Source organism: Neovison vison, chromosome 6 (genome assembly GCF_020171115.1).
Source record: "Neovison vison isolate M4711 chromosome 6, ASM_NN_V1, whole genome shotgun sequence".
NCBI classification, from domain to species: Eukaryota; Metazoa; Chordata; class Mammalia; order Carnivora; family Mustelidae; genus Neogale; species Neogale vison.
This window is the reverse complement of record NC_058096.1, coordinates 207,021,993-207,042,064: the sequence shown is the minus strand read 5'-3', so window position 1 is coordinate 207,042,064 and position 20,072 is coordinate 207,021,993. Positions and strand designations below refer to the sequence as shown.

Genomic DNA, 20,072 nt, shown 5'->3' with positions numbered 1-20,072 from the left:
CCCACTGAGTGCAGAGCTTGACACAGGGCTCAGGCCCAGGACCCTGAGATCATGACCTGAGCAGAAAGCAAGAGTCAGCTGCTTAACCAACTGAGCCACCGAGGTGCCCCAATGGTTATATTTTTAAATCATTACTACTATGTGCTAGCTAGGATTAGGCAGTCTGAATGCAGAGCTCATCCTCTACCTCTCAGGTTATCCTGTTTTATTTAACCAGGAGATGCACCCCACACTTCCAACCATTCTTCCAAACTCTGCAGCCTTTCTTGTATGTCACTACCTACTCTGTGGGCTTGATACTATCGCCTCCAGGGTCTGCCACAAGCCACGTTCCCTATGAAGCTATTCCTGTCTTCTGCCATGCTCCTAATACATCCCGTGCACATTGCTGTTCATGTTGTTGCTAAGACAGCTCATTAGATGCCTTGAGGGCAAAGACCAGGTTTGTTTAAAACTATTATATACAGCCCTAGTAGCCAGCAGAATGTGTGGCTTTAGGGACACCTGGGTGGCTCAGGCCGTTAAACATCCGACCCTTGATTTCAGCTCATGTCATGAGCTCAAGGTCATGAGATTGAGCTCTGTGTCAAGCTCTGTTCTGAGCATGGAGCCTGCTGAAGATTCTTCTTTCTCCCACCCTCTCCCTCTGCCCCTCCTCACATCTATCTTAAAAAAAAAAAAAAAAAAAAAAAAAAAAAAGGTGTGGCTTTATAAAGCATACCACTCAGGAAATTAGTATTTATTTTGACTAAGCTTCAATTTGGAAATTAAGGAAAGCGTCCAATAAGCCACAGAAATAAGTAATTTGGAAAGGAACTAGTTATAGCTTTAAAAATGGCCTTTACATGTAAGAGGGACCTTTGTCCCAAGTCAATTAAATCAATACCTTGATTTAATCTTGGTACACAGAACTTAATCCTTAAGTCTCATTTTTAGGTTGTTTAGTATCTTCCTTTCCTAACTTCTGAGGAAGGAGTAGGTCAGAAATGCCAAGCAATTTGCAACAACAGAATAACACATGCCTGACTGACACAACCCTATTAGAGCAAAGGGACTTCCACTGGTTCTTTCAGCACAACACAGGGAGAGAAACGTGAGTGCCTCCTCTTTCTAAAGAAGAGGTCAGTCTTTCACAGGCTTCTGATAACAAACTATATCCAGAAATGTCTTACTTCAGAATTGCTTGTATAAGCCTTTATTCATATTATTCACAGAGAAACTGCTTCCTTAGTAAATGATTCAGATGAGACTGAAAGGAATTATCACTCTCAGAAATCTGAGAAATAGTTTGAAAGTACTCATTAAACAAATTAAAATAAGGTTGCCTGTATTTACCTGCAAACAAAGATTAAGAGCTAAATGATTCTGGTAAACAGAAAAAGAAAATTAAGAATTTACTCTGCCTTTCTAATTACTGGTGAGTTAAATTTCTCAGTATTCCAGCTATGAAATGAAATAGGAATGAAATAGGAATGAGAGAGTAACAGGCTTTTACGAAAAATTACCTAAAAAACAGTAAGCACCTAAATCTATGTATTAGAATACCTACTTTCTAATTTTTTCAAAATTTAAATGCTACAGCTTGGTGAAGCTGTAATGATAGCATGATTAGAGGCACTGAACATCAACATCAGTCTATTACAAGCAGAAACAACCAGATACTGTATGCCTCCATGCCTCCCAGAGGGAGGAACACAACACTGTCTATCTATTAAGCACTACTGACCACCACCCCCACCGAAAAAAAAAAAGCTGAATCAGGCTAAGCATCTAGCTCTAACTCCACTTTACTAGAAATTTAGAAGACTATGTTAAACGATATCCTAGGGAACATATTAGCAAAATCTAGAACACAGAAGTCTATAAGACAACTTACTTTTGTAAAAAAATAACTGGCGAGGGTAAGAGGGGGAAGAGAGACCAGGAGGAAAACTATTAATTTTCTTTTTATTTTTTAAAGGGGGAGAGGGGAAAGGAGAAAGGGAGAGAGAATCTAAAGCAGGATCCATGATCTCATAACCCTGAGATCATGACCTGAGCCAAAATCAAGAGCTGGAATCTTAACCTATTAACCGACCCGGGTGCCCCAATTTCCTGAAAGAGACACATCAACCAAATGTCACGTATGAATCTTCTTTGAATACTTATTAATATAAATTAATTAAAAAATACATTAATATAAAGTATGAATTAACATAAAAACCATCCATGAAATAATCAGGAAAGCTTGAACACTAAGTAGTTCTTTAATAACACTGAAAAATTATTGATAATTTTCCTAGTTGTGACAATGTCACTGTTATAATGCTTTATAAAAAATCCTATTCCAGGGCGCCTTGCTGGCTCAGTCAGTCAGGCCCCTGACTCTGTCTGGATCTCAGCTCAGGTCTTGACTCAGGGTCATGTGTTCAAGCCCTAAGTTAAGCTCCACACTTGGCATGCAGCCTGCATATAATAAATAAATAAATGGATGAATGAATGTATACAAAGACCTAAGCTCTTTAGCCACACCCGGCTGGCTCGGTCGGTAGAGCATGCAGCTCTTGATCTCAGAACCCCATCCTGGGCACAGAGATTACCTAAAAAAAAGATCTCATGAGGCGCCTAGATGGCTCAGTTGGTTAAATGTTCAACTACTGATTTCAGTTCAGATCATGATCTCAGGGTTGTAAAGATCAAACCCTGAATCCCTTAGAATTCTCTATCTTTCCCCCTCTTCCCTGCAAAATCCTATGCTTTAAAAAAAAAATCCTATGCTTTTAGAAACAGTGAATATTTACAAATGAAATTACATAAAGTTGAAGGTGCATGAAGGTAAATGGCAGTTCATTGTATTATTCTCTTTTATAGTTTATATTTTCCATAATAAACTAAAATGGTTTACCAATAATTTAATAACACAACAGAGTAAAGCTTTTTCCTGATTCAGCAATATGCTATGTAAGCAAAGAAAGTATTTAAAATATACAGATATTGTGAAAAACTGAAACAGGGTACCTGGGTGGCTCAGTCGGTTAAGCATCTGACTCTTGGATTCAGCTGAGGTGGTGCTCTCAGGTCATGAAAGCAAGGGTCAGGTTCTGCCTGAGGGTCTCTCTCTCCCTCTCCTTTTGCCCCTCCCCCACTCATGCTCTTAATTAATTAATTAATTAATTAATTTAAAAATCTTGAAAAAGAAAAACTGAAATAAACTCAAGTAAATATAGTATAACCTCTAGTTGAAAGATTTAATCTCTTATTTTGAAATTACCAAGAGTATTTAAATTTTCCTTTATACAATATAGAAAAATGCTCAAACCTACACATAAGGGAAATGCAAATTAAAACTAAAATTATAAAGCCTTTTGAATCTTAATGCAGAGAACTAGAAGAGACAACACATGAACATGTAATTCTCTGGCTTTTAAAACGTTTGGTCATTTAAAATGTAAATATGAGCACTCCATTGATGGCTTACTAATTAATAATGAGTCTTCTGCTTTGTTTCCCTCCAGCAATCTGCCAGGCAATGTCTCATGGCAGCCTTTCAATCAAAGGCAATACTGACTGTCAAAAGGGCCCTCATTAGCTTTATTGCTCTAATTCTGTGCCTCTTGCGAGATTACGAGATTACGTTAGGGATGTTCCCTTCTCATCCTCAACCTCAGATAGAAAATAAAGTTGAATAAAAATAGTCAACAAAGGATCCTGGAGAATGAGTTTAATTCCTTGGAAAGTGGTGTGAAGGGCTTCAGGAGCAAACTTGGAAAGGAAAAGACAAAAATGAACTGAGCTGGGAGCATGGCGAAAAGCAGACAACAGTATAGCAGAACAGTTTTGTGGGAAGTTGGCCTCAAGCATAAGGGGGCTTTGTCTAATAATGGCAAGCTACAAAACCATGGAGACCAGCAACAGAAGGATGGTCCTGTATGCCACACTCCAAAAGGGTGGCAAATAGTCTACAGATAAAACAGCCTGAAACAGGTAGGCATACATGCAGGGAGGGAGGTCTACTACGTAGAAGCAGACGTGGATAATTAAAGTGGTTTGGATTCTTGCTATATTATTTTTAAAAAATTTAAAAGCTAGACGGCCATTTTAAAATATGCTATAAAAAGGATAATACTTCAGCCTGGGTGGCTTAGTGGGTTAAACCTCTGCCTTCTGCTTGGGTCCTGGTATTGGGGTCCTGGGATCGAGCCCTGCACCAGGCTCTCTGCTTAGCAGGGAGCCTGCTTTCCCCACTCTCTCTGCCTACTTGTGATCTCTGTGTGTCAAATAAATAAATAAAATCTTAAAAAAAAAAAATCTAAACCATGTTTGTGCTAGAATGATAGCCTCACTACCCAGCATTTCTCAAAGTAAGGCCTGACAACCATTTAGAGTACTTTTTGAAAATAAAGATTTTCAGTTTTCATACCACACTTGATAGTTAACAACGTATGTCCATGAAGCCCGGTAATCTATATTTTTAAAAGTATTCCAAGTGGGGGCACCTGGGTGACCCAGTCAGTTAAGGGCCTGCCTTCAACTCAGGTTACAATCCCAGGATCCTGGGATGGAGTCCCACAACAGGCTCCCTGCTCAGCGGGGAGCCTGCTTCTTCCTCTCCCTCAGCCATCCCCCACCCTCCCCACTTGGGCTCACTGGCTATCTCTCTATCAAATAAATAAATAAGATCTTAAAAAAAAAAAAAAATATTCTAAGTGATTCAAGTGATCCTAAAGTTTGAAAGCCATTACCCGAGACTTATTGTGGTAATATCTAAAAAATGAAAATCAGAAGACTTCGAAGGCAGGGAATAAAAGCTGAACCACCAAGTCTTAAAGCAGAAAGAAAAGTAGGTCTGAGCATATCTGCAAGAAATAAATGTTGGCAGCAAATTGTGTCACAGGTAAAAATAAAAGGCCACTTCTCACATTAAGACAAATCCTGAACTTTGTTAACTAAGCCTAGGTTTCACCACTGTCAAGTAAAACTAATAAAACACAAAATATTTTCAGTCAATCATCTCTTTAAAAGGCATGAAACAGGATTACAATGCATAGTAATCTGTACAGAACTGTAAGAATAAACAGGATTCTAATCACTCTGCAGGAGGACACTGACATTTATTGAGTTGAGTTTGGCTGTATTTAATCTCTACTTCAGGAAATGTTATCAGATTTCCATAAGATGTCAAAATCCCCCTGGTTTGGTATCCCTCAGTAATATACAACTATATGTAATATTAGCCCACAGTTTTCTCCTTTAACTAAACCTACAAATAAGGTACTCACTTCTGACTATTTAGAGACATGCAGAAAGATCATATTCACTCACTCTGGAATCTTAATATGTATTGTCTGTTCAGTGTTCCCACTTAACCTCGTAAGTGATAAGCCAGCTTGACATCACTGAAAGCTTAAAGAAAGCAGGAAGTAAGAAAGAACCAAACAGAAACAAGAGAAAAAGAGAATGTTTGGCCATTAGAAGAAATGAGCAAACTTTGGAGCTAGAATGTGAGGTTAACTGGAGAACACAAACGAGGTTCACAGGGGTATGCTGGGCCTGGGGAAAGCTCCAGGCACTGTCAAGATGACAGGCCACTATTCAGACTTCCAAATGCGTGGGTGGTCACTAAAATATGCACGGTCAGACTGTAAGTGATCCACTCCCTGCAAGCATGTTAGTCTGGGGGAGAGGTGAGTGTGCACAGCAACTAAGTGTCTAATGACACCAGAAAGGAGAGGATTCTGGTACAGTGAGTAAAAGACTTGGAAAATTTCTTTTTTTTTTTCTCTAAGATTTTATTTATTTATTTGACAGAGATAGAGAGATCACAAGCAGAGAGGCAGGCAGAAACAGAGGGAGAAGCAGGCTCCCTGATGAGCAGAGAGCCCAATGCGGAACTTGATCCCAAAACCCTAGGACCATGACCTGAGCCAAAGGCAGGCGCTTAACCCACTGAGCCACCCAAGGTGCCCCAAGACTTGGAAAAATTCTTACTCCTCACTCCTCTTAAAAGTCTTCAACTTTAACCTTTATTTCTTTCTTGGCCTCCCTTTTAATTTAAAGACATCTTAACTTTACATATCCTTCTAAACTCTTTCACCTAAAAATATTCCATTGCACTGGTGCATGTTCCAGAACAAGCAAGTTCCAGAAGAGGTGACTTAGGAGAAGTCATCTCACTTTGAGACTGTCCTCAAGTACACATCAGGATTTAGGACACAAAATGAACAAGAAAATAAGAGAGTCCCATGTGGGAATCTAGAGCTAACAGTAGGGTATGAATCATACCCGAGAGCAGTCAGACATGCTGTCCATCCTTGCTCAGGGCACACCCTGTAAGAGTCCCAACACCACAGCCAGAAGCAGAGGTGCAAAACAGCAGCCACATCTGGTGTCAACACTCTTGTGCTCACTGCATCAATTATCCGCAATCTATTAAGCACGCACCCACACATAAAAAGTTCAGCAAATACGCAAAGTCTGTATCACTTGCTATTCACTGTAAATAAATCATTTACTTACAAACTTGTCCTACTTATCAATGTGAGCACTTATTTGCCTTTTCCAGCCATATTTTAAACTACCCAAATTACATGTGTAATCTCCTAGAAAGATGCTAAGACTGCACTTCACATAAACACAACTAAAACCTCAAAACGACTTCAAGTCATTTCCCCCCGAACCCCCTCTTCAACCCCGGCCTGTGAAGGGACTCCCCACTATCCCTGAAGTTTGGAACCATCACCATGAAACCCTCACTAGTCTCAGCAGCTGAACGTCCCACACAGAGACGGCAGAAACCCCAGAGCTCAAGAGATAAAGCACCAAGAGAGACAGGGTGAGAAAAGGGAAAGAGGAGAGCGAAGGGAAAATGCAACACTCCCAAGAACAGCAGCAGTGACTCTATCCTAGCTGCACCACTGCCGGAGGAATGGTCTGCACTCCTGAGCTGGGTTCCTCTCGTCTGTGTCCCGAGGACAGCACACTAGACATCTCTCATTCTGAAGGCCTGGCTCATGAAAACACTTAAACTGCTGTTTTTTAGTACAACGTTATGTTCACAATACCCATTTATATATTTCACAGTGAGCCAACCATCTAATTTGCTAAGAATACACACTCATCTATTATCTAGATACAACTATATATGAGAAGTAATTTGCCTAACAAATGGAATAATTGTTCGAGATTTCTCCTGGATGTAGGTACAAAGTAAACCAGAAAACCAAAGAAAGCTTCAACTTTGCACACTAATTATAATGTGCTTTTAGAATTCTCTAACACTATACAAAGAAGGCCGATGATTTAACATTAAATAACATAAATATCACATCAAGACATACAAATAAACACAAAAACTTACCATCCCTGTTCATTTTTATACTTGTAAGCAGCCCCAAGAATGTGACACAAGGTGCCTCCAGCTTTGAAATCCATGAAACACTTTGCCTAAAAATGACAGAAGTTACACATGAGAAAAATAAAAGTTCTGACAAAATTAGTCATGTCTGAATTCAAAGTTTTATAAACTTATAATTTATAAACTGGTAGCTTAACCTCATTATATACTTCCTGGAACCAATAAGGTATAAGGAAATTTTTTCCGAAGTGAATTAAAAATTCTTTTAATTCAATTTATTACTCTTTTAGTAAACAGTCTCTTAAAAACAAGATATACAAAAGAAAAATCAAAATTTTCAGCAGGAAACACTAATGGACAGAAAATATTGATACACTACAACGTCCACTGATAAATATAAAATGTGATTTTTTAAATGTATAAAATCCCAGTAAAACATAATTTCCAACAATATGATTTTCCTGTAGAATAAGAAATATTAGTATGCATTAGACTTTGTTCCCAAATTAGAACAACTGAACTCTTGTGATAATATTTTAATGACAATGAAAACACAGTGTTAATTATATGTAAAATTATAGCTAAAATCTGTGCAACAATTTGAAAGAGATGTGCACTTTATGGATTATAAAAGTAATGATCAAATAAATCAAATGCTGAATGACTTCTACACTATGGAAGTAAAAGTTTCATATAAACTGATCATCAAATATGCTAATAATATGAAAGTATCAGAAATACAGCATGCACAAGATGGGATCGGGAGGGAGACAAACCATAAGAAACTCTTAATCTCACAAAACAAATAGGGTGCTGGGGGATGGGGGGGTAGGGAGAGGGTGGTTGGGTGATGGACACTGCGAAGAGTATGTGATATGGGGAGCGCTATGAAATGTGCAAGCCTGACGATTCACAGACCTGTACCCCTGGGGCAAATACTACATTACATGTTAATAAAAAAAAAATTTTAAATAAAAGAAACAAACCCCTCCAAAGAAGAAATACAGCATGCATTTTTTTTCCTTCAAAATGATTCTTACAAAATAATATAATGAAAAGAACTCCACGATGTCAAATATAAGAAGGCAAAAAACAGAACAGTGGCTGCTAGGGCTGGGGAGAGAGTGAAGAGTTATGGTTCAACGAGTTCAGAGTTGCAATCTGGGAAAATGACAAAGTTCTGGCGATGGATAGTAGTAACAGTTGGACAACAATGTGAATAATGCCACTGAACTACACACTTAAAGTTATTAAAACATTTTACTATAATGAAAAAATAAAAAACATTTTAAAAAATAAGAAATACTTAGAAAATCATTAAGATGAGCTCTTCCAAGTCATTCTGGTTTTCCTGTTGCTTTTTAATTACATAGGTTTGAGCTCCTAATTTCTTGCCCAATACTATTCCCAGTACACCCCAAATGCTGCATTACATATTCCTAAGCAAATACATCCAGGTCCAATTCTTACCATTGACAACATGTTATTTATCTAGGAAAATGAACAAGTTATTAAAATCTTCTAGTGTTGGCATAATGTGCTGGAAGGTATCTACAAGAGCAGAATGAAACAGTTCTACTGAGCCTTCCCTGAACCTGCAGAGGCTGGGCTGAAATGTTCTCTCCAACTACATAGGCGTATCACTACTATGCACATGCAAACTGCTCAGCGTTAATACTGAAATGACTGGTTTATACATATATCTCTAATATGAACTCCTTGAGGACAGGAACAATGTCCTTCTCAAATCTTTAACATCAGTATTCAACAGAGTGCCTGACAATGTAGGTAATCCATAGAACTTTTTCAATATTTCAAGTATACTAAAATAATTTAAAAACTCATAGCTGAAAAAACAACCCAAAAAACACTCATAAGTGTCAAAAAAAAATCATAGCCATGCTACATATTGATCAGACCAGAAAAATAAAACACCTATACACGTAATTTAAAATTAAGGCCAATTTCTGGACAGGTAATAAATTTGAGAAATTAAAGTATCAGATATATGCTCAAGACAGACACATTAACTTCTGTCAACCACTACAGGAACAAGTAATAAGTGAAGTAGAAAATGAGACTTCTATGCTGAATGAAGAAAGTCAAGCAGAGAGAGTCAATTATCATATGGTTTCACTTATTTATGGAGCATAACAAAAAGCATGGAGGACATGGGAAATTAGAGAGAAGGGGGTTGGGGTAAATTGGAAGGGGAGGTGAATCATGAGAGACTATGGACTCTGAAAAACAATCTGAGGGGTCTGAAGTGGCGGGGAGGGGGGGTGTGACGTCAGGGTACCAGGTGGTGGGTATTATAGAGGGCACGTGCATGGAGCACTGGGTGTGGTGAAAAAATAATGATACTGTTATGCTGAAAATAAATTTAAAAAAAATAAAATAAAAATACAATAACTAGCTTAAAAAAAAAAAAAAAAAGAAAATGAGACTTCTAATTTTCCAGAGGTATCATCTGAATAAAGGGAAAGAAAAAGGGAAACCCGGGAACCTGGCAAGGGCACCAGTTCCAGTAATGAAGGGCAAAAAGGAAAACATAAGTCCATAAAGATGTGACAAGAAAAAAACAAAAAGGGACACTCACCACTCATCAAGGATTCTTAGAGCCTAAATGGGAATGGATTTGGGACTCTGATCCTAAGGATAAGCTCAGTATCAAAATCACCCAGATAAAAAAGGATTCAATCAGAATCCGGGGATGGCAAGTTGGGAGGCAGAGACAAGAGACTTCGCAGGGTCACCCACGAGGCCCTGACTGCATCGCCTCAACCAACCCTAGCCCAACCACCCCCACCCTGAAGAGGCCCTACCCTAACTGATGCTGGATGTAATTCGAATACAAGAACTCATGTGCTTAGACGTTCTCCGAAGGAGCAGCATGGATTGTTCATTGTAAATTCCTCTTGATTAGTACTGAAAAACTTAAAGAATAAAAGGGCAAGAGGTTTCCAAAACTTGAGCTTTCCAGAGCCAGCAAGATGCTGCTTTGCCTGAGTTATCTCTGTAGCTACACACCCCAATCAGAGTCTGGGGATCAAGGACAGCTCTAACAGGCTGCTTCTATTCCCAGCTGTGTGACTACACTGCTTTTGATAAGCTGTTCTATCTCTGGTTAACTCTTTGGAAAATTAATCTCATCTTATTCTGGATGTACGTTAAGTGGTCTCATCCTACCTATTTATAGCCCACCTAAAATTCCGCTGAGCTGATGGAAACCCAGAAAAAAGACAGAACTAACTGCAACACATAAAAGTGCTTAAAATTTGTACCACAGTGTCCTTATTTATTTCTCTGGCTTATTTATTAAGGACAATTCATCTTAATTAGAAAAAAAGGAGGAGGATGTATACCTGTGTAGTTAGAACATACACATCTATAATGCCGTGTTTTGGTCTATTAGCCAATATGATGGTACAAGAAAGTAAGTATGAGAAAGTGAATAAAGGAATAGAAACTGGGAATGTCCAAGACATCAAGAAAGTTCACAGAAAATCACAATGTCATCTTCACACCTTAAAAAGCTGTGGGGGAAAAAGGCACGTTGCTTAGACTCCAGAACCTTTTTACCTCACAAAAAATGACAATCAAATATTCCACACATTTCTCTGTGTACTTTAACTGCTTTGGAGTTCCGATAGTGCTTTCTAGAAATTTTTCCCAATGTAATTAATAAGAGAAACTGTAACTGTAATTAGCATCTCTAATCATAGCTAATTATTGCTGCAGTACTCTTATTCTTGGGGAGAACAAAAAGTATTATCATTGCCACCAATTACAGAGAATTTAAATTTACCATGAGGCACTATATATACATCACTGACAACTTGCCATTTTTCTGAAAAAAGGCTCAAGTCGTGGCAATTTTGTAGTATTGGCATCTTAGATGAAAATAACGTACCTCGTTTACTCCTCACAACTATCCTACAAAGTTGACTCTCTTTATCCCATTTTACAGATGAAAAGTGTTCCTGCCTCCACCAATATGATAGGCTGAATAATCAGAAAACCCTACCACTTCAAATGCATGCTGGACAAACTATAACAGACTTTATTTTATTTATTTATTTATTTATTTATTTAAAGATTTTTATTTATTTGTTTGAGAGAGAGACAATGAGAGACAGCATGAGCGAGAAGGTCAGAGAGAGACACAGACTCCCCATGGAGCTGGGAGCCCGATGCAGGACTCGATCCCGGGATCATGACCTGAGCTGAAGGCAGTCGCTTAACCAACTGAGCCACCCAGGCGCCCACAGACTTTATTTTAAAAGTACAACTGGATCCCTAGGGAGAAATCAAACCCCTAGATGCAAAAATCAAAGATGACAAAAAATCAAACTAAAAGTCAAAGTGTTAATCTTCTGAGGCATAAAAAGGAAATACCATACTAGGGTGATAGGGGGTGGGGATGATGAGACTAAACAGGCAAGTAATGACAACGTTGATAAGATAAAGGCCAGGACTTCCCCAGGCAGGCAGGACAGGGGAAAAAAAGACTACAGACCTAAGCAAGGGAGGACATCAGAACTAAGGCAATCACCAGCCATACACATATGGACAGCCAGGACTATCGACTCGCTCACTGCAGAGAGGAGGGGAAGGATGAGCTAGACAAAAATACCTGCCAGCAAAGAAGGTAACAAGCTTCCATCTCAAGATAATTCGAGTTTGGAACTTAACTAACCACTCAATTAGGAACCCCATGACAATTTAACATAATAATTGGTCCTAAATTTATCAGGTCCTCTGGACTGCCTTAAAAAGCAAATTCTCACCCCAGGCCAATACGACTCCCATGTTAAAATTCCACTGAAGGAAGTGCTGACATTCCAAAACCCAAATACACAGAAATCTTAATTACATTTTTATTCCCTGAAATCAAGAGAAAAAAAGAAAAATCCAAAACGTCCTAGAATTTTGCATGATCTTAGCAGAACAATACTATTCTCAGGCACAGATCATAAAATACCCAAAGTTGGAGGAATCATCACATTCACCAAATTCAACAGTTTTCTAATGTATCTTTGCCAAAGAACTCTTCCAGGAGCAGAAAGCCCAGAAAGAAGTCTATCAGGAAAAACTGTTCAAAGTGAGAAACTTGAAAGCAACAGATTCCTCTTGGACCTCCCCATTTATTCCTCTGTTCCCTCAGTCCCTCAGGTGCTCTGCAAGGAACAATTACAAAACCAATAATCAGGTCCAATCCCTTTTTCTGATAATTATAGGCCTCTTCTTATCAATTTCCTTCTCCCTAAAACTTCTTTACCACACAGCATGGTTTACTAAATCAAATGAAGGAAATCAACTGCCAAAGTTCTCGGGCCCATATTCTTTCCGTTACACCAGACTGACCAAGATCATGAGAATCTCTGCCATGAGGTCAATCAGACTTACTGGACAGAAATTCCAAAGTGTCCGAAAGAGAGTGCCTATGGACTGTGACTCATCTAAAATGTCCCAAAATTGGGCGCCTGGGTGGCTCAGTGGGTTAAGCTGCTGCCTTCAGCTCAGAGGTCATGATCTCACGGTCCTGGGAATCTCTGCTCAGCAGGGAGCCTGCTTCCCTCTCTCTCTCTCTGCCTGCCTCTCTGTCTACTTGTGATCTCTGTCTGTCAAATAAACAAACAGAATCTTTAAAAAAATAAATAAAAATAAAAAAATAAAATGTCCCAAAATTATACTACCCAATCCAAATACACAACCTCATTTGTAGAAATGGCTCTGACAATAAATTTTACCTTCAAAGTATTTACATGTATTCCAAAGTTATATATTAAAATGTATTAAATTCCTCTGACAGTTTGAGAATAAATTCCAAAAAATGTAATGCATATCCCTGAAAATTAATGTATCCATCTCAATGTACCTCCTTTTGAGAAGTAGTAATTTCACCAAGTTTTCTGATCATTGCTTTAAAATGTCAGCACTGCTTTACATTTTTGTAGGTATTTTAAGAAAAGATGAATTTCGCAAAGTAGATATTGTTCAGTTCTCCAGCTAACTTCAATAACAGCCTTTCACTCTTCCCATCTTTGAGACAGTTACCATCATTCCAACAAAGTCATGTCAATAAATACATACTAAACACTTGCAGTGAGTAGGAAAGTAAAGCAAATCTTCGCAATACTTAATTGATAAAATTTGGCTTCAATTCAAAGGACACTACAACATTTTGTTAGTCCTCAGGTTTACATAAAATACACTGTTCTCAGATATGAGTTGAGCTGAAACAGAAGACCCAGCTAGCTCTTTGGGACCTTCCTTAAGAGCTGGAGGCAATGGCAAACTATTATAATAAATGTTCAAACAACATGTCTACCTTATATTTACATTTTCACAACCAAGAAAACTGCTAGAACAAGCTAGCAATCTATTTTTCATGTTAAGTACTAAATACCACTTCTAATTTCTCAAAGAACTTTTACTATCCCGTATCTTGTGATTCCCACAGTTACATCATAGTGTCAGTAGAGCAAGAAACACTTTCCCAGTAGTAGTACAGGTGAAAGTACCTTCCCCCAAGGTCAGAGGGCTAGGACATGGCTGTTTAACTCCTAAGCCCAGGGTTCTTTCATAACACCTGGTTCCAGAAACTGATCTGAGGCAATTCCATATGTTACATTATATCAATTTAAGAAATGAATGAGCTTTACTTTGACAAAATCAACAGCTTTTAAACTTTCTCAAGACTTCTGATTCAAGTCAGATTAAAGAGACCTATACTTTATCTCTGATCTCTAAAACTTAAAATGAAGCTTTAAAAATCATTACAGGAAATATACTGGGCTAAATACCCAGAATTGTCCAGCTGACAACTAAAAATGCTGATATAATACACAAAACTTCTTCTAACAAAAGTAAAAAAAAAAAAAGGAAAGAAAGAAAGAAAGAAATCTCTGAAAGATAACTTGCTGGCCATGAAAAATAACAGCACAGAAACATCAATGACAGTACTGACAAAGAATATAGTCTTTACAAAAGCATTTTGGAAAATTCCACAAACAAATGTCTGCAGCATTCATCAAGTAACAACAGCAATCCTTGGACATGGGAGAGAATCTATCTACCAGAGTTATTAGCACATTAAAACACACAAACTGCTCTGTTTTTAATAAAAAAATTACAGAGCATACTAAAAAGAAATAGGGAGGTATGGGCCATTCAGAGGGGGGAAAAAATTGACAGAAACCATCCCAGAGGGAAAAAAAAAGGAACGAAGAAAAATGAACACAGTATAAGGGACCAATGGAACAGCACCAAATTTACCAATATACATATTATGGGACTCCCAAAAAAGAGAAAAGAACATCAAATATCTGAAAAAAATTATGGCTAAAACATGCCAATATTATGAAGAATGTGAATTTATACATCCAGGAAACTCAACAACCTCCAAGCTGGATAAAATCAGAGATCCACACCAAGACACTTTATATTCAAAAAAACAAAGACAAAGGATCTAAAAAACAGGGAGAGGGATGTGACTCATCATACACAAGGAACTCTAAATAACATTAACACCCAATTTCTATTCAGAAACCATGAAGGCCAGAAGGTAATGTAAAGATAAAGGCAAAGTGCTGAAAGAAAAAATAACTTGTCAATCAAAGTTTGAATTCTGCAAAACTGCCCTTCAAAAATGAAAGAGATGGGGTGCCTGGGTGGCTCAGTGGGTTAAAGCCTCTGCTTTCGGCCCAGGTCCTGGAATCAAGCCCCACGTTGGGCTCTCTTCTTGGCAGGGGGCCTGCTTCCCCCTCTCTCTGCCTGCCTCTCTGCCTACTTGTGATCTCTGTCTGTCAAATAAATAAATAAAACCTTTAAAAAAGAGAGAGAGAGAGTGCAACTCTTGTCCTTGGGGTTGTGAGTTTGAGCCCCATGCTGGGTGTAGAGATTACTTAAAAATAAATCTTTAAGGGGCACCTAGGTGGCTCAGTGGGTTAAGCGTCTGCCTTCAGCTCAGGTCATGATCTTGGGGTTGGGGGGGGTTTCCTGGGATTGAGCCCCACATCAGGCTCCCTGCTCGGAGTGGAACCTGTTTCTCCCTCTTCCTCTGCACCGCCCCAATCATGTGTGCACATGCTCTCTCTCCCTCCCAAATAAATAAAATCTTTAAAATAAAAGAAAATATAAAAATTAAAGTAATATCTTCAAAAAAATAAGAAAGAGATGAAAAGATGCTCCACATCATTTGTAATCAGGGAAATGCAAATTAGAATGAGATACCATAATAGAATAGTCAAAATCCAGAACACTGACAACACCAAATTCTGGTAAGAAAAGGATTATTCAGTGCTAAAAAAAAATGGGCTAGCAAGCAATTAAAAGACACAAAGTACCTTCAAGGGCATAATACTAAGTGAAAGTAGACAACCTAAAAAGACTACATACTACATATTCCGATTATATGACTCTCAGGAAACGGCAAAACTATGGACAGTAAAAGGATCTATGGTTGTCAGAGGTTAGTGCAGGCAGAAGGAATGAATAGGAGGAGCACAGAGGACTTTCAGGACAGTGAAACTATCCTGTGTCATACTATAATGGTGGATATATGTCATTATACATTTGTCCAAACCTGTAGAATGGGGGCGCCTGGATGGCGCAGTGGGTTAAGCCTCTGCCTTTAGCTCAGGTCATGATCTCAGGGTCCTGGGATTGAGTTCCACACCGGGCTGCTTGCTCAGCAGGGGGCCTGATTCCCCTCCCCTTTTGCCTGCCTCTCTGCCTACTTGTGATCTCTCTCTCTCTGTCAAATAAATAAAATTTCTTCAAAAATCCAAATTACCAAAGCTGACACAATAAAGAGAATCTGAACCCTGTATCTGTTGAGAAAATTGAACTAGCAAATTAAGATCCATTATACATAAAACGGATAATATATCATGATTAAGTACAGTTTACCCTGGAATACCAGGTTGATGAACTGAAAAATAAGTGAATGAAGCTCATCATATCAACAGAATATGAGAAAAACCTCTTGATCATCTCAGAAGATGCAGAAAAAGCACACGATAAAATCCAACAGTCATGTGCATTAAAAGCTCTTAGCAAACTAGGCATACTAGGGAACTTCCACAATCTGAATTAAAATCACATATGAAAAACTTACAGCTATTATCATATTTCATAGTGCAAAACTTGTTTTCCATTAACAAGAATAAAGTTAGAATTCTTGTCTTAAACACTTCTTTTTTAGTGATCGCTACACCTTATGTGGGGCTCACACTCACAACTCCCAAATCAAGAGCCACATGCTCTACCAACTGAGCCAGCCAGAAGCCTCCTGTCTTAACCATTTCTATACGATGTTGAGTTAGAGGCACTACCCAGTACAATGGGGCAAGAAAAAGAAAGTAAAAGCATAAAGATTGGGGAGGGGAACTTGTCATAAAGTTACAGTATTCAAAAACATGGTATTAACGAAAACATATACATTTCAATCAATAGCAAAAACCACCCAGATACACACTCACACATCTGGTCAACTAATTTTCAGCTTAAGAGCTAAGAGAATTCAAAGAAGAAAAAAATATCTTTACAACAAATGGTAGCTCTAAAACTACTGGATATGGGGCACCTGCATGGCTCACCGGGTTAAGTGTCTGCCTTTGGCTAGGGTCATGATCCTGGAGTCCAGGTTATCATGGACCAGACCCCACATAGGGGCTGCTCAGCAGAGAGCCTACTTCTCCATCTTTCTCTGCCTGCGCCTCTCTCTCTCTCTCTATCAAATAAATAAAATCTTTACAGATAATAATAATAAAATAAAATAACTCAATATCCATACTGAAAAGAGAACATGAGCCCTTACTATACATAAAAATTAACCCAAAACACATAAAACCTAGAATTATAAAATTTCTAGTAGAAAATACAGGAAACAGTCTATGACTCTGGGGTATGCAAAGGTTTCCCTGAACAAATAAAGCACAAATCACAGAAATCAATAAATTGAATCCATCAAAATTCAAAACTTTTGTTCTTGGGAAGAGACTGGTAAGAAAACAAAAAGTCAAATCCCAAACTGGAAGAAAATATTTGCAACAGATATATTATAAAGGACCTATATACAAAATACACAAAAGAATTTTTTTAATTAAAAAAAAACCACACATACAACAAAACTATGCAGAGAAGGATTAACACAGCAGGCCTGAGAGGACTATCCTTAGAAAGGCCTACTTGCCAACTGGCCCTTGGCTAACATCTGGAAATCTGCCCTTAAGAGTATTCCTAGTCAACCGATTCAAAAAGTGTGGTTCCCTGAGACTAGACTATCTGCACAAACAATGTGGTGGTTTATGATAAATACGTGCTTTCCTTTGAGGGAGTCTAGAAGTTTAAGTATGTACTACACAAAAGGTACCAGCCCCCAATAAAATCCTTGGGTGTGAGACTCTAACAGGCATCCCTCGGCAGAAATAGTGCCTATCTGCTACTACATCTTCAATGCTGGGGAAGAAGGCACTTTGTGTGATGCCTCACATAAGGGAGAGAGCGATCAGAAACCGGCAGTATAGATCCCTTCAGGCTACACCTGTGTCTTTTCCCCTTGTGACTAGGCTTCGCATCCTTACTATACTGCTGTAACAAATCTTAGTTTTATTTACATGGGGCCCCGAGCTGGCTCAGCTGGAAAAGTATGAGACTCTTGATCTCAGGGTTAGGAGTTCCAGCCCAGCTTGGGTGCAGGGATTACTCAAACAAATTTTTAAAAATCTGAATGTGGGGTGGTCATGGGAACCAAACTAAAAAACAGTTTGAATAAGCACCTCACAAAGGAAGAAACACATTGTGTTTCTATGTCACACGTTGCCACATTGACAAACGGTCAATAAGCACATGAAAAGATGTTTAATGTTAGCAGTCATCATGAAAATGCAAATTAAAAGTATGAGAGTTCACTACATACCTGGATATGTATGTAGTGGATGGATAAAATGGATAAATGGATAAAATTTATCAAAATGGATAAAATTATGAAGACTAGTCATACCAACCGCTGACAAGAGTGCAAAGGAACTGGAACTCTCATACACTACACTGCTAGAGGGTAGGTAAAATGATACAGCCACTTCAGAAAACAGTTTGGCAGTTTCTTCTAAAGTTAAACGTTACCAACCCCATGACCCTAATGTTCCACTCCTGGGTTATTTACCTAGGAGAAATGAAAACACATGACAAAAAGACTTGTACATTAACAGTGACAGCGGCTTTACTTAGAAAGCTGGCAGCAACCCAAATTCCCATCAAACAGTAAAAGGATAAATGAATTGTGGTTTATCCATACAATGGAATACTAATCAACAGTAAAAACGAAAAATAATACAGAGAATAACAGATGATGCACATCTCAAAGTCTGTTATGAAGAGTCAAAGAAATAAGCAAAAAAGTATACTGTGTGACTCTATGTATATCAATTTCATGAAGCTGTAAATAAATCTGTAGCCTCAATGGTTGCCAGGGAACCAGAGCAGGAGATAGATTACAAAGAAACTTTTGGGGATGATGGAAATGTTCATTACCTTGAAATCTTGAACTCAAATTTTAAATACGTACCACTTATAAGGCATCCATCAGTCATGAGTAAAGTTAGAGGGAGAAACAATACGGTAAAAGAAAGGGAAATGGGGGGGGGGGGCAAAAGGGGGAGGGACAGGCATAAATAAATAAATAAATAAAACCTCACCCAAACAAATCAGGAATACAATGCGAGCGAACTAAGGTTTCTACTTGGGACTCGACATGGTATGGATGGGACTACAGGCCTGCCATTAACACTGGTCCTATAGTTTTCTGGGGCCTTAATCAACACCTGGCCCAGCATATCCTCTGCCTGGTATCAAGGTCCAGGCCCTAAAAGCCCATACCCTGCAGTCCCTTGAGCTCTAATCAGTCATGCCAGATCATCTAGATCACTGCCCTTGCAGACGAATTACAAGGGCAAGAGTTTTTTGGACTTATCCTTTTATCAACAGTAATTTGCACTATCTATAGGTACGTGGCTTAATAGTTCAGCAGGACTATCTCCCTCTTTTGGCTCAACTTGTCTTTTCATGGTTACAAATACTTCCTCCATGGCTCACAACAGATACTTAAAATTCCATTCCCATAAAACTCAAAGACAAGCAAAACTACACTATTCTCTTTAGCGATTCATACAAACACAGTGATACATATACAGAAAAGCAAAATGAAACCAAATCATTGCTCCACAAAGTAAATGTTCCCATCATCTCACTTAAATGGCCACTTATATTGCACTTTCATCAGACAGAGGTCTAAGATACAAACCTAAAGGACTAACTTCCAATACATATAAAACACTTAGAATCTTCTTTCTTGTCCCACGTACCCAAAGGTAGCCTCTCCACTCTGAAATTCATGGAATGGTAGGATGTTGATAGGCTATACAGTTGCCAATGAAAGGATTACTTTTTTTTTTTTAAGATTTTATTTGTCAGAGAGCAGAAGCACCGAGAGTTGCAGGCAGGACAGGCGCAGGGAGAAGTGGGCTCCCTGCTGAGCAAGGAGTCCGATGATAAGGACCCTGGGATCCCACCTGAGCCAAAGGCAGACGCTTAACTGACTGAACCACCCAGGCATCCGAAAGGATTATTTTTTTTAGTGTAATGGTGAGTGGAAATTTTGAACATCTCATGAATGTACTTATAATCTTCCACTACTTCAGGCTCTGATTTGACCTTCTAGTCGTCTTCCAGA

At 38.6% G+C, this 20,072-nt stretch overlaps 1 protein-coding gene across 3 annotated transcripts in view; it reads right to left on the bottom strand.

Annotated features, from left to right (window-relative positions):
- The window catches only part of SMARCC1 (SWI/SNF related, matrix associated, actin dependent regulator of chromatin subfamily c member 1), a 170,918-nt gene that overhangs the window by 137,062 nt on the left and 13,784 nt on the right, over positions 1 to 20,072 (bottom strand). For all 3 annotated transcript variants that reach the window (XM_044253682.1, XM_044253683.1, XM_044253684.1), the window contains exon 3: positions 7,337 to 7,422. In XM_044253682.1, coding sequence (XP_044109617.1) covers positions 7,337 to 7,422 — 86 coding nt within the window. The remainder of the gene's footprint in view (positions 1 to 7,336; positions 7,423 to 20,072) is intronic.